We start from the raw sequence: 13,472 nt of genomic DNA, 5'->3' as shown, positions 1-13,472 counted from the left end.
AAAATTATTTAATATGCCACTTAATATGATATAAACAGAATCCAAGATTCGGTTCTGGATTCGGCTTTTTTCAGTAGGATTCGCATTCGGCCGAATCCTTCTGCCTGGCCGAACTGGATCCAAATCCTAATTTGCATATGCAAATTAGGGGCAGGGAGGGAAATCGCATGACTTTTTGTCACAAAACAAGGAAGTAAAAACTGTTTTCCCCTTCCCAGCCCTAATTTGTATATGCAAATTCAGATTCGGTTCAGTATGTGGCAGAATCTTTTGATAAGGATTCGGGGGTTCGGCTGAATCGAAAATAGTGGATTCAGTGCATCCCTAATATAAAGTATCTGTTGCTTAAGTATTCATTTTGGGGGAATAGGTTTCCTTTAATGTTTTACCCCTGCTAGCAATGTGCTTCTATTAGTTGCCTATATCCCAAGAAGCTAATGAAACTTTTTCCCTTTAGATTCTATACGCCAATGAAGGAGAAAGCAAGAAAGAACAAGAGTTCCAAGTGGATCCCCTAGAGAAGTCCAATTACATATGTCACAAAGGACACGAGTTCATCCCCACACTCTACCATTTCCCCACTAGCTGTGACGCTTGTATGAAGCCCCTGTGGCACATGTTTAAACCCCCCGCTGCCCTGGAGTGTCGGCGCTGCCATATCAAGTGCCACAAGGATCACATGGACAAGAAAGAAGAGATAATAGCACCTTGCAAAGGTTGGTGCAACAAGTCCCTGATCTACAAAGACATTCAGTCATTTCTGGGTAATACGTGTACATCCAGGGACATCTATCCTACTTACATATATATCCGAATTCTTTTCTAAAGAGCACTGGGCTACTGTTTGATTTGAACGACAACCTTTCCTGCTGCAATTGTAATTTTTGTAACATATTTTGATCCTCGCTACGGCTGGCCGACCCTGGTTCACACTACAGACTTGGTGCAAATTCAGGGGAGAGACTAGTATAAGTCAGATGAGTGCATATGTGTATCATTACAGTGAAACTCAAAACATTGTGTTCAATTGCAATTTGATACACGTCCTAATGTGCAGTTCCAGCTAGAGCATACATTCTGTTCCCTCTGCCTTCCATATTTATCTAGAACCTTCTTTTTATTCCAGTGAACTATGATATTTCCACCGCAAAGAATCTACTATTACTAGCCAACTCCACAGAAGAACAGCAGAAGTGGGTGAGTCGACTGGTGAAAAAGATCCCCAAGAAGCCCCCAGCCTCTGAGCATCAAGCTCGGTCCTCTCCACGGCCTCCTGCTAAGGCTTCGCTAAACCAGTCCATGAGGCGGCCAAGCCGACAGCTTCCTCCAAATAAACCCAGGTAATGTAACTCCAAATGTATTAACCTCCACTAACAAATTCATTTCTGTAGCATCAACAAGGACAAAACGATATCCGATTACTGTGAGTGAGAAATAAGGGGATGTTGCAAAACTGTCTAAATAATGGCAATAAGAATTAGAAATTTGTCTCTACATCTGTCTGCTTAGGAAAAATAATTAGAAACCTTTCTCAAATCTTTCCTAAGCAGAAGAACATCAGAGCAGCCTCTTTCTTTCTCCTGACAACTTCCTTGACTTCTTGGTGGTCACTCAGACTGGTCAGAAAATGACCAGCAGGTGGCGCTGTTGTAACAAATTTCATTCATATTAACAGTACATGTATCCATTAATTAAAAAAAAAATAATGAATGTACATTGCAAAAGTGCTTAAAATAGCACCCTCATCAATTTTACATTGGACAGAGTTTGAGCTCTAGTTAACTACAAATCACATGATCCATAGGCTACCAACCACTTGACTCAATCCTTGCCACCAACCAAGGTAGAGAAATCAGTATGTGTGAAATCAGTATGTGTGAAATCAGTATGTGTGAAATCAGTATGTGTGAAATCAGTATGTGTGAAATCTGTATGTCTGAAATCTGTATGTCTGAAATCTGTATGTCTGAAATCAGTATGTGTGAAATCAGTATGTGTTTTGTGTTGTGTGATGGTTGGGGCACCAGACAGGACCATGTGTATGTAAATGTATAGAACAACGTGGTGTGCTAAAGCATTCAGTACATATCAAATGACACCATCATAACATCTTCCATGCGTTACTGCATTATTTTAGGTAAAAACGTAATGCACTAATGCATCATCTTGTGTTCAGAAGCTTTGCTTGCTTACCTGCTAGCTAATGATCCCTGTGTTCATTCACCCACTGGCTAACATACGGGGTTCAGTACTCACTTTCCCTCTCCTCCAATCATTTCATTCTGTTGTGTTACTAATTTTCTTTCTAGCCCTGGTCCTGCCCTCCGAATCATTCTCCATTGACTTTCTTTAACCCTTTCCATATGCACAAGTAAGTAAAAGGCTGGGCAGCGAACCTTGCTGCTTGCACCCTGTGCTTTGCTTGTGAGTCTACTAATCTGTGCAGTGGTACTTCATCTCTAATGCACCCACAGTCACTGCTGCTGCATAAATGCATTGTTATTCCCACTGACATGCGTGTGTGTGTGTATAAGCTTCAGTTTACTGACGTTTTCTTAGTACACAGGGTTGCCTGCGGGTACAATACACACTTAAAGGGGTGGTTCACCTTCAAACAACTAGTTGTTTTCAAATAGATCACCAGAAATAATGACTTTTTCCAATGACTTTCAATTTTCTATGTCACCGTTTTTCTAATATTGAAGTGTAAAGTGTCATTTTTCACGCAGCTCTGGGAGGGGGGTCGCCGACCCTGTAAACTGTTCTAAATTGATACATTTAGCTGATATATTTCTTATCTTTGTCTCTGCTGAGCAGAATCCCTGAGTTTCATTACAGGCAACTGTTAGAATTGATACAATAGTTGCTAATACTCCAGAGATGCTGCTGAGAAATGGATCAACTAAATGTTGTAAAATTGTCTGCACCTGAATTACTGAGCTGCCAGACTCAAACACCAGAGACAGGGACACTCAACTTTAATCTTAAATTTTGGAAAAACAGTAAAAAAATAAATAATGGAAAGTAATTGAAAAAAAGTCTTTATTTCTGGGGAGCAATCTAAAAACAACTGAATTGAAAAAAGTGTTTGGAAGGTGAACAACCCCTTTAAAGTGTCCTGATATACTGTTCAGAGAACCCCTTCACTTGGTTCAGAGTGAGTTTATAGTGGGATTTTTGAGCACTGCTGTTTTCCCCTGGACGACAAGTAGCAATGAAAATGGCCCATGAGCCATAAATGAGGACTTTTCCCTACACCTGTTTTTCCTTATGATAAGAGAATGTAATTCTAAACAACTTTCCATTATACTGTAACTTTGTCATGGTTCTAATGTTGTTTGTAATTTCTATTGAATGTTTATATTCTCTGCATTGCAGGTTCTGGTTCCTGAAACAATGTAGCAGTCAGCTGGTGTGCAGACCTGAAGGATAACAGCCTTCTGCAACATTGTTTCTTGAGTCAGAGCAGGACCAGCACACAGAAGCACTTGCATGGGGTGTGTCCCCCTGGGGTTTATTAGTCAAAAGTGGAGGTTGCCGTTATTCCTGAGTCAGAGAGGAAATAAACAAATACTGCTTTCAATTATATTTAAAAATGATGTTAAAACTATTGAATATCAATGTATTTTGGAGAAGTTGCTAAGAATTGTATTTTTTTTCATCATGCAAAATGGGGCGACGATCCCCTTTACGTGCAGATGTGCCACAGTAATATACAGTAGGTTTATTTGCAAACCATTTAAAAAAAAAAAATCGTTTTTTTATGATGTTTGTTCTGTTGATCACGACTTAATGTTAATGATTTCTCTCTTTAACCAGCCTCTCCTCCCAAGGCAATCACATGATCACATGGAAATGATATGAACATATGTGTATTTTTCTTTATTTAGCTATTCCTGTTGGACAGACTCTATGTATTCTGAAACATGACCCAGATTCTATATTCCCTGCCTGATTGGACTGATGTGCTCCTTACAACAGCCCATGATTTAATTAGGCACTAGGAATAGTCATTGTTAAAGGAGTTGTTCACCTTTGAGTTTGACGTAGACAGTGAAATTCTGAGACAATTTGCAGTCGGTTTTCATTTTTTATTATATGTGGATTTTTGAGTTATTTATCTTTATATTCAGGAGATCTCCATCTTGCAATTTCTGCAATCTGGTTGCTAGGGTCCAAATTACCCTAGCAACCATGCATTGATTTGGAAAAGAGACTGGAATTTAAATAGGAGAGACCTGAATAGAAAGATGAGTAATAAAAAAGCAGCAATAACAATAGCCTTTCAGAGCATTTATTCTTTAGATGGAGGTCAGTGACCCCCCCCCCCCATTTGAAAGCTGGAAAGAAGCCGAAGAAAAGGGCAAATAATTAAAAGTAACTACAAAAAAATAAACAATGAAGACCATTGAAAGTTGGTATTGCTATAACATATGAAAAGTTAATTTAAAGGTGAACCACCACTTTATAGTAAAAAATTCCCTTTTCTATGGATCATTTCCTAATGACTGCATAGAAGGTGACAAATGGAAAGCATCATGTGTCCCAAACTGCTAGTTGGAACCCTAAAACGAGAGCAAATGCCTAAAAAAAAGTCTAGAAATGCTGTATTTTATATAATGAACTTACAGTACCAGCCCAGAGATTCAGCAGACATATAACAGTAATGTACCAGGCCTTCAAAGCTGTACATAGCAGCTCCCCATCTTCTGATCTTTGGAGTGTCAGTGGCTCTGCACATGCTCAGTGTGATCTGGGCCGGTGTTGAGATATAATTAAAACTTGAGTGATTTTTTTGTATGCTGTCAAGTAATATCTGACCTAAGTAAGTGGGTCCCTAAGTTCAAGAAAGTGACCGCAGCACAGAGCATGTGCAGGGAATCAGCAGAAAAGAAGATGGGGAGCTACTGGGGCATCTTTGGAGACACAAATATTTACTGCCTTGGGCTGGTACAGAATCCCAGAATATAATGTGCAGCATTTACTATATACTACTTCAATGTTAAGCTTTAGTTTTCCTTTAATCATCGGTACCAGTTCAGAGGATGAATGCAGCGCAGTAGCTACTGGTATTTGCATTTCAGGAAACTCCCAATATTGATAACTGACTATTGTTAGAGAATAGTATGATCTTTGTGATGCCTGAACCTGGGGGGAATAATAAATAATGACGGTATTGTCCTATTTTCCTTATCCCGGGACACTCCTGTTGCAGATTACTTGATCTGGCCTTTAAAGACTGGGACTGGTCTCTTGATGATGTAGAGGATGATGATGAGGATGTTTTTGATTTCTGAAGAACTAAATTGGGTAAAAGCAGGTGGTTTTGAGCAAAAAATCCTCTCTGGCGCCTGCGTTTGAAGTGTGTGTGTTTGTGCTGTGCAGTCGCATAACTTAACGCTTTCTCTTCCAGCTGTCTCATGACTCTTAAGCCGTTGTTCATCTACAGACTCCCAACATTCCAAAAAGCAAACGCTTCCTGGAATATGGGAATTTGCTGTCTTTTTTCCCCCCCCCCCCCCCCCGTTTGATGTAGGGCTAAATCTAATGTCTAAATCTATCTCCCATTACAGTAGCCTGTGCATTAATGCATGTTTTGCTGTGTAAAACAAGCCCCACACCGAATTCCCAGAAGCAGACCTGAGCAGTAGGGTTGGCGGCCTCCATGTTTGGTTTTTGGTTACCTGGCTGTGACCTCTAACCAGAAACAATGGAAGCCAAGGCCAGATCTGCTTCTCACTGTACATACTCTTCATCTTCTGCTTTGGGAGATCCGTTATTTGGGAATGCTTTTGGGGTAGAAGCAGAAAGGGACTAGCACAAATAGTTTAAAGGAGAAGGAAAATTACTGAAGCAGTTTATTGCCAATAGATTAACCACAATAGTGCAAGCTAGAATGCCATATGGATTCTGCAGAATGCTGAGTAAACAGCTCTAGAGACTCTCTGTTAGTTTAGGATAGCAACTGCCATATTACCTTGATGTGACATCACTTCCTGCCTGAGTCTCTCTCATAGCTCTGGACTAAAATTAAAAGCAGGACTAAAATTAAAGCAGGGAGGGGGAAAAGGGAGGGGAGAGAGGAGCAAACTGGGCATGCTCAAGCCCTAGCCCTGGAGGTTTAAGCTGAAAACAGGAAGTCTGATACACAATAGAAGGAAAGAAAAGTTGTGTTTCTTTTGACAGAGGACTCAGAGCAGCATTACTTCAGGGTTTACTGGTGTATTTATATAAACCTTTCTGGTAAAGCTTACTTAATTTTAGCATTCCCTTTAAGGCGTGGGGCGATTTACTTGACTAATTATCAACTTAAAAAAATTATTTTCTTGGGTAATGCCAAGTAAGGCTTCCAGCACTTGATCATGATCAGTAGGAGTCACCAGAAGACAGGTAACCTCAAAATAACCATTGGCTGCTTCCAGGGATATAAATAGGAGCAGGTAGGCAGATGATTTGTAACTAAGGGGCTGGTGCTTCTCTTCATTGAAAACTTCAACGCCCTTGGCTACTATTGTGCCATCATCCGGCTTCTAGTACCTGAGATCCTCACTGGCCAATGTGATAGAAAAAAATGAACTCCCTGTGCAGTATCAAGGATCACCACATGGTGGCGTAGCACCTCCTGCAAGGTGATGGCATCTCTAGTTTTATGAGCCATTCAGAATGGCAGTTGTTAGCCTTCTTCTCATTCTCATACCAGCATGGAGAGTATGTGGATCTGTTCCTAAAAAAAGCTTTTATTTATACAAAGCTCAGTAACTTACTGGAGGGCCATACTCAGCATTGGGCTGATTTGACTTTGTCCAGTGCAACTTGCTCCCATGAGCAGAGAAATAGGTGTTCTCACTTGGGGTGGGCAAGCGCTGCCCCCAATGTTACAGCTGATAATCTGGAGATATAGGCCAATTACTGCCTGTCTCAGGATATCCTTATAAACGGCAGTGGGGACTTAGCAATTATCTCAGTAAGGCAAAACCAACCTTCAGGATTCACTTTAGATTGCCAACGCAATAGGAAGACCCCACAGGGCATTTTTGAAGACTTGCTGTATGAATATGCTGTGTTCCTTTTAATAGGGGCATGTAAATCCAGTACCCACAGACTGGCCAGGGCATGGTGTGTGCTTCTGAATTCTGCCCGTTGTGGGGTTGATCTATGTGCCCTTCTCTCTTACAGGTTTATTTTATAGTTCTTTGCAATCCTGTACTGTAGACCCATTGGTTTTTAAAGGAGAACTAAGCTCTTGAATATAGCTAGATTTTAGATATATAGATGTATTTTATATACTGAACTTGTTGCAGCAGCCTAAAGTGTCAGCTTGTCAATAGCAGCAATGATCCAGGACTTCAAACTTGTCACAGGGGGTCACCATCTTGGAAAGTGTCTGTGACACTCACATGCTCAGTGGGCTCTGAGCAGCTGTTGAGAAGCTAAGCTTAGGGGTCGTCACTAATTATCCAGCAGAAAATGAGCTTCCCCTGTAATATAAGCTGATGCTACAGGGCTGATTATTAAATTCTGATGCTAATTGCACTGGTTTCTGTGCTGCCATGTAGTAATTATCTGTATTAATTACTAAACAGCCTTATATTGTGACATTTCTATTCTATGTGTACTGTATATTGTGAGTGGGTCCCTAAGCTCAGTAAGTGACAGCAGCACAGAGCATGTGCAGTGAATCAGCAGAAAAGAAGATGGGGAGCTACTGGGGCATCTTTGGAGAGACAGATCTTTACTGCTAAAGGGCTGTGGTTGCCTTGGGCTGGTACACAAACACAAAACATAATGTACAATATTTCTAGCTACTTCTTTAGTTAGGCTTTACTTCTCCTTTAAGGACTAGCGACACCAAAAATAGTTACTATTGATTTGGCCTGGAATACTATTCCTTTTCATCCTGTTCGTGTATAAATCTTTCTCTTAAAGTAGAAGCCGTTGTTTTAACTGCAGTCTGCCCAAATCCTCTGGCACTTATAAGGTTAAAGGACCACTAAATCCTAAAAAAAACATGGATATAAATGCTGAACTTACTGTACCAGCCCAGAGGTCCAGCAGCCCTATAACCGTAATGATCCAGGCCTTCAAATTTGTTTATAGGAGCTCCCCATGTTGGATCTTGTTATGCCATCTTGTGAGTGTCAGTGGCACTGCACATGCTCAGTGTGCTCTGCTTAGGGCTTGTTGGAAATCATTAATGCATTAGCAGAAATAAATAGTGAATTTTACATTGTATGAATATCTAGTGTACATTGTGAGTCGGTCCCTAAGCTCGGATGCATGTGTTTGTGCGTTGCAGTATAGAGGAATTAACTATGAACAACTTTTTTATTGGATACAAACACTAACCAATCTGTTTTCCCTCTTGCTTTTCAGCTAACTGCCTTCCGTGAATGCAGTCCCCATTTCAAGACGTTCGTTTTCTTCCAGTTCAAATAAGACTGAAAGCCTTCAACAATGTCCCATAGTGTCTATTAAAAACAAAAACGGAAAAAAAACAAACTATATATATATATTTTTTTCCTGTGCTATATATGAAACAAAGGTTTACAAAATTGTTGCTGCAATATATAAAATTGTTATAGATATATATAAGTGAAAGAATAATGTATGATCTGACCAGGGGCAGAGATCCCAGGGCAGCTGTTATCTCACTGGGATTAGCGTATCATCACTCCGGATTTTGATTGGTCAGCAGCATATATAGCGATACCTTCCCTATGTATAGAGAACACAGATCTGCGCCACAATTTGCCGCCCCCTGACTGCCAGCTGCTGTTCCACAAAGCGCTCTTTGCAAAACCTCACACTACATTCAGCCTAAAGGACAAACCTACTGATAGTTCCATCACAGCTTCCATTTAATTCACCTGGATGAACATGGATGAACGGCCAATCCGGAAAACCGTTCTACTGCGTGTGTGTATGTGTATATATATATATATATATACTGTACTGTACACCCATAAGAGGCTTTGTGAGAATGGCAGTTTATTTTTGTATGCAACGACAGATCCAGTGAACTACTGCAGCTGCACCTATGCACATGTATGAAGCCATAGTGTTTATTAGGAACCCCCCACCCCTTATTTCTTCTTTTAATAGGGACAAAAAAAAAAAAATTAACTGCATGCAAGTGCTGAGCAGCTTGTCTCTGGTTTCATAGAACCGTAAGCCTTTTTACTGCAAGGAACCCCGAATGCCTTAATTGACGTTTCAGTTTTTCTTTCTTTTTTTTTTTTTGGACCATTCCATCACCAACTGCCAGCTCTCTGGGCGACACGACATTTTGTGCTGAGAGGGAAGGGGGACAGTGCACTATTTTTACACGTACTAAAACATACGATTGCTAGCCTATTGTTTTGAATGTATTAAAAAAAAAAAAAGCCGTTTTTGTGGGTTTTGTTTTGAAAACTGCCAGTTTGGCTGCAGAAACATGGTCAGAGCTTCTATTTTTTATTAGTACACCCCCGCCCAACGATTCTTCCCTTCTCCAGATTCTCAGAGGCAAGTTTATCAAAGGTCGAATTTCTAATTCATGTGAATTTTTAAAAACACCCCCCGAAATTTGAAATTCAACCAAATTATTATTAAAACCAAATTTTTTAAACTCCGATGAATGGAATCGAATTTGATTCGAGTTTTTTCTCCGAAAAAAAAAACTCGAATGTTAGTAAGGTTGCAAACTAGGGATGCACCGAATCGCGGTGAAAGATTCAGAAAAGTCCTAATCCTGAACTGAATCCTGGATTCGGTGCAAACAACTCCAAATTGATCCCTGGGTGTCTCCCATTGACTTAAACAGTAATTCAGGAGGTTTTAGGTAGCGTACAATCGAATTTGAGTTTTTAGGGCCAGATTATGATAAATCACGAAAACCGAATTACAATTTTTTTTCTAAAACTCGAATCGCATTTGAATAACTCCCTAGTCGAATATGACCATAAAAAAATTTAGAATTTTCAATTTAACCCGTGATAAATCTGCCCCTCAGTGTCAGTCAGTTCCACTATAGAATATATAAGTGCTATGGCCTCTTTCGACCTGGTTCGATCCCTCCCCCGCCTTATGTTTTTATTCTTTGAAAAAAAAAAATTCGGATTTGTTGTCTGTTTTTCTTTTTTTAAGTGTCCATAGCACAGGCACCCAAGGGCCGACATGCCTTATTCATACTGTACATGTATTTTAATATTCTGGGAACTGTTCTCTATCACAGAGCTTCAGATATAGAATTTCAGAACGGAGTATTTGGAGGTTGTGTAGCTGGGATAAATAACTGATTGAGTTAATCTTTACACGGTAAGGAAAGAGTTAATTTATAGGGGCTCGTTCATGCTGTTCTCCTGAATATCCCCCCACAGTGCATGTTTTATACAGAAACAGTATGATAAAATGTTAACCATATTGACAATAAAAATATGTAGCCTTCAGCCCCGCCCCCATGATTATACCCTGTGTTTTCACTGGTCATTCTTTTCTCATGCCGTTTCTGTGACTTCTTCTCACTGTTGCCTATTAACAAATTATATCACTGAATAAAGTAACTTTTTAATGTCATTTTCCTAACGCATCATATACTTTCCCTGCTCTGATTCCATCGCTCCCTGCTGACATCATATGTGCCTGCTGACATCATAGCCTCCGTGTCAGAATGTGCAGAGTGGTCTGTGATGTCAAACGATTTTCGGTAAAATACTGAGCTTTGGATGTTGCTCTTTGATTTGTCCTGCTAATCGTTCCTGTTATATATATATATATATATATAAATTGTTGTTGTCTTTAGGGATGCACCAAATCCACTATTTTGGATTCGGCCAAATCCTTCTCGAAAGATTCGCCCGAACTGAATCCTAATTTGTATATGCAAATTAGGGGTGGGAAGGGAAAAACATTTTTTACTTCCTTGTTTTCTGACAAAAAAGTCAGGTGATTTCCGTCCCTAATTTGCATATACAAATTTGGATTCAGTTCGGCCAGGCAGAAGGATTCGGCCAAATCTGAATCCTGCTGAAAAAGGCCACATCCCGAACCGAATCCTGGATTTGGTGCATCCCTAGTTGTCATTAGAATGTTATGCATTGTATTCTGTCGGCTAAAGGCAATATTCTGTAGTTAGTCTCCAAGTCAGAAGTCGTCTCTTCCGTTAAGCTGGCCATAGACGCAAAGATCCTATCGTACGAATCGAGGATTGTTATGATTTTCGGACCATGTATGAAGAGTCCCGACATTTTTCGTCCGGCGGAGTTCGGTCGTTTGGTCGATCGGACAGGTTTGATCCCGACCGATCCCACCGGAGCCCATTGCGATCTCATCGTAATCTGATCGTTTGGCCATAGGACCGAACGTTCAGATTACCAACGATATAGCCATGCCCGTTAGTGGCATATCGGCGAAAGATTGGCTCATTTGGAGATGTCGCCAAACAAGTGGATCTTTGCATCTATGGCCACTTTAAAAATATTAGAGTGATCAGAACACCAACTACTGCTGCAGAAGTGTTACCAACAGCTGCACAACCCTAGATCATAACAACACTGTAATCTTGTGGGTACAACATGGGCTTTTCTTTTGCATATTTACACTATCACCATTGCCCGCCTTATAATTGCACAGTCAATGCCCTTAACTTTTAATATGTTATAGAATGACCAATCCCTGGCAACTTTTCATTTAGTCTTCATTATTTATTTCGTATAGTTTTTTTTTAATTATTTGCTGTTTTCTGCTGACTCTTTCCAGCTTTTGAATGGGGGTCACTGACCCTGTCTAAAAACAAATGCTCTGTAAGGCTACAAATGTATTGTTATTGCTACTTTTTATTACTCGTCTTTCTATTCAGACCCTCTCCTATTCATATTCCAGTTTTTATTCAGAACAATGCAGGGTTGCTAGGGTAATTTGCACCCTAGCAACCACATTGCCAAAATTGCAAGCTGGAGAGCTGTTGAAAAAAAAGCTAAATAAATAAAAAAACACAAATAATAAAACATGAAGACCAATTGCAAATTATCTCAGAATATCACTCTCTACATCATACTAAAAGCTCAAAGGTGAACAACTCCTTTAACTTTTAGTATTTTATTAAATGGCCACTTCTAATTAATTTTTCACTTTATTATTTATATTTTTATAGTTTTTGAAATATTTCCTTTGTCCTTCTGACTCCTTCCAGCTTTCAAATGGGGTCACTGACCCCATCAAAAAACAAATACTCTGTAAGGCTACAAATTTATTGTTATTGCTACTTTTTATTACTCATCTATCTATTCAGGCCTCTCCTATTCATATTCAAGTCTCTTATTCAAATCAGTGCATGGTTGCTAGGGTAATGTGGACCCTAGCAACCGGATTACTGAAATTGTAAACTGGAGAGCTGCTGAATAAAAAGCTAAATAACTCAAAAACCTCAAATAATAAAAAACAATTGCAAATTGTCTCTCAATATTACTCTCTACATAATATTCAAAGGTGACGGTGGTTCACATTTTAGGTAACTTTTATTATGTTATACAATGGCCAATTCATTATTTTTATACTTTTACAGTTATTTGCCTTTTTCTTCTGACTCTCCTATTCCTATTCCAGCCTCTTATTCAAATAAATGCATGGTTGCTAGGGGAATTTGGACCCCGGCTACCAGATTGCTTAAAGGGAAACTATTGCGAAAAATTAAAATGTAATTAAAGCTTAACCACGCTGAATTAAGAAACTTTGTAAATACAATCAATTAAGGATTCTGCATCATTCCTGAAAGGATTCGGCATCATTCATGAAGCTTATATTAAATTGCAAATTGAAGAGCTGCTGGATAAAAAGCTAAATAACTCAAAAACCTTAAATAATAAAAGATTAAAACTAATAGCAAATTGTCACCATACTAAAAGATAACTCAAAGGTGAACAACCTCTTTAAGCACTTATGTGATTTTTCCTGCACAAACCTAGTCCAGCTATATTACATACATAATACTCAAAAGAGCCTGGGCACTTCTGTGCATGTGCTGATAATGTTCCTGTTACTTACTGTGAATTTCTGTTGTATAAGTCTGTCTGTATAAATGATCACTTGTGTAACATTACATGGAAATGTGCCTAGTTTGAAGGTTGGCAGAGCTAGGGGAAAGGTACAGGTATGGGACTTGTATTCCACAATGCTTGGGACCTGTGGCATTCCGAATAAAGGGTCTTTCTGTAATATGGATCTTCATACCTTAAGTCTACTAGAGAATCATTGAAGCATTAAATAAACCCAATTTCCAGCTAATGGATCCCATACCTGTACAATTATCTCAAGCCTTACGTGTTTCGTGTCTATCTGACCTAAGCTTATGATTAAGTAACCGAGAGACTCGAAATGCGTAAGGCTTGAGACGATTGTGTAAGTAAAGATTTTTTTAATACTTTTTAACAAATAATATTTGGTCTGATCTGCATGTGGTTTCCAGAGTGCCCTAAACTTGCTATTTCTCTTTTCAC

At 39.4% G+C, this 13,472-nt stretch overlaps 1 protein-coding gene across 1 annotated transcript in view; it reads left to right on the top strand.

Moving 5' to 3' along the window:
- Positions 1-8,419, top strand: part of rock2.L (Rho-associated, coiled-coil containing protein kinase 2 L homeolog) — a gene marked incomplete at its 5' end in the record, with an annotated part of 71,959 nt that extends 63,540 nt beyond the window's left edge. Inside the window, 3 exon segments of the mRNA NM_001087476.1 lie at positions 458-716; positions 1,127-1,340; positions 8,374-8,419. Coding sequence (NP_001080945.1) covers positions 458-716; positions 1,127-1,340; positions 8,374-8,377 — 477 coding nt within the window.
- Positions 8,420-13,472: the final 5,053 nt, after the last annotated feature.

The sequence above is a fragment of the Xenopus laevis genome, chromosome 5L (genome assembly GCF_017654675.1).
Source record: "Xenopus laevis strain J_2021 chromosome 5L, Xenopus_laevis_v10.1, whole genome shotgun sequence".
Taxonomy (NCBI): domain Eukaryota; kingdom Metazoa; phylum Chordata; class Amphibia; order Anura; family Pipidae; genus Xenopus; species Xenopus laevis.
This window is presented reverse-complemented; position numbering and strand designations above follow the sequence as displayed.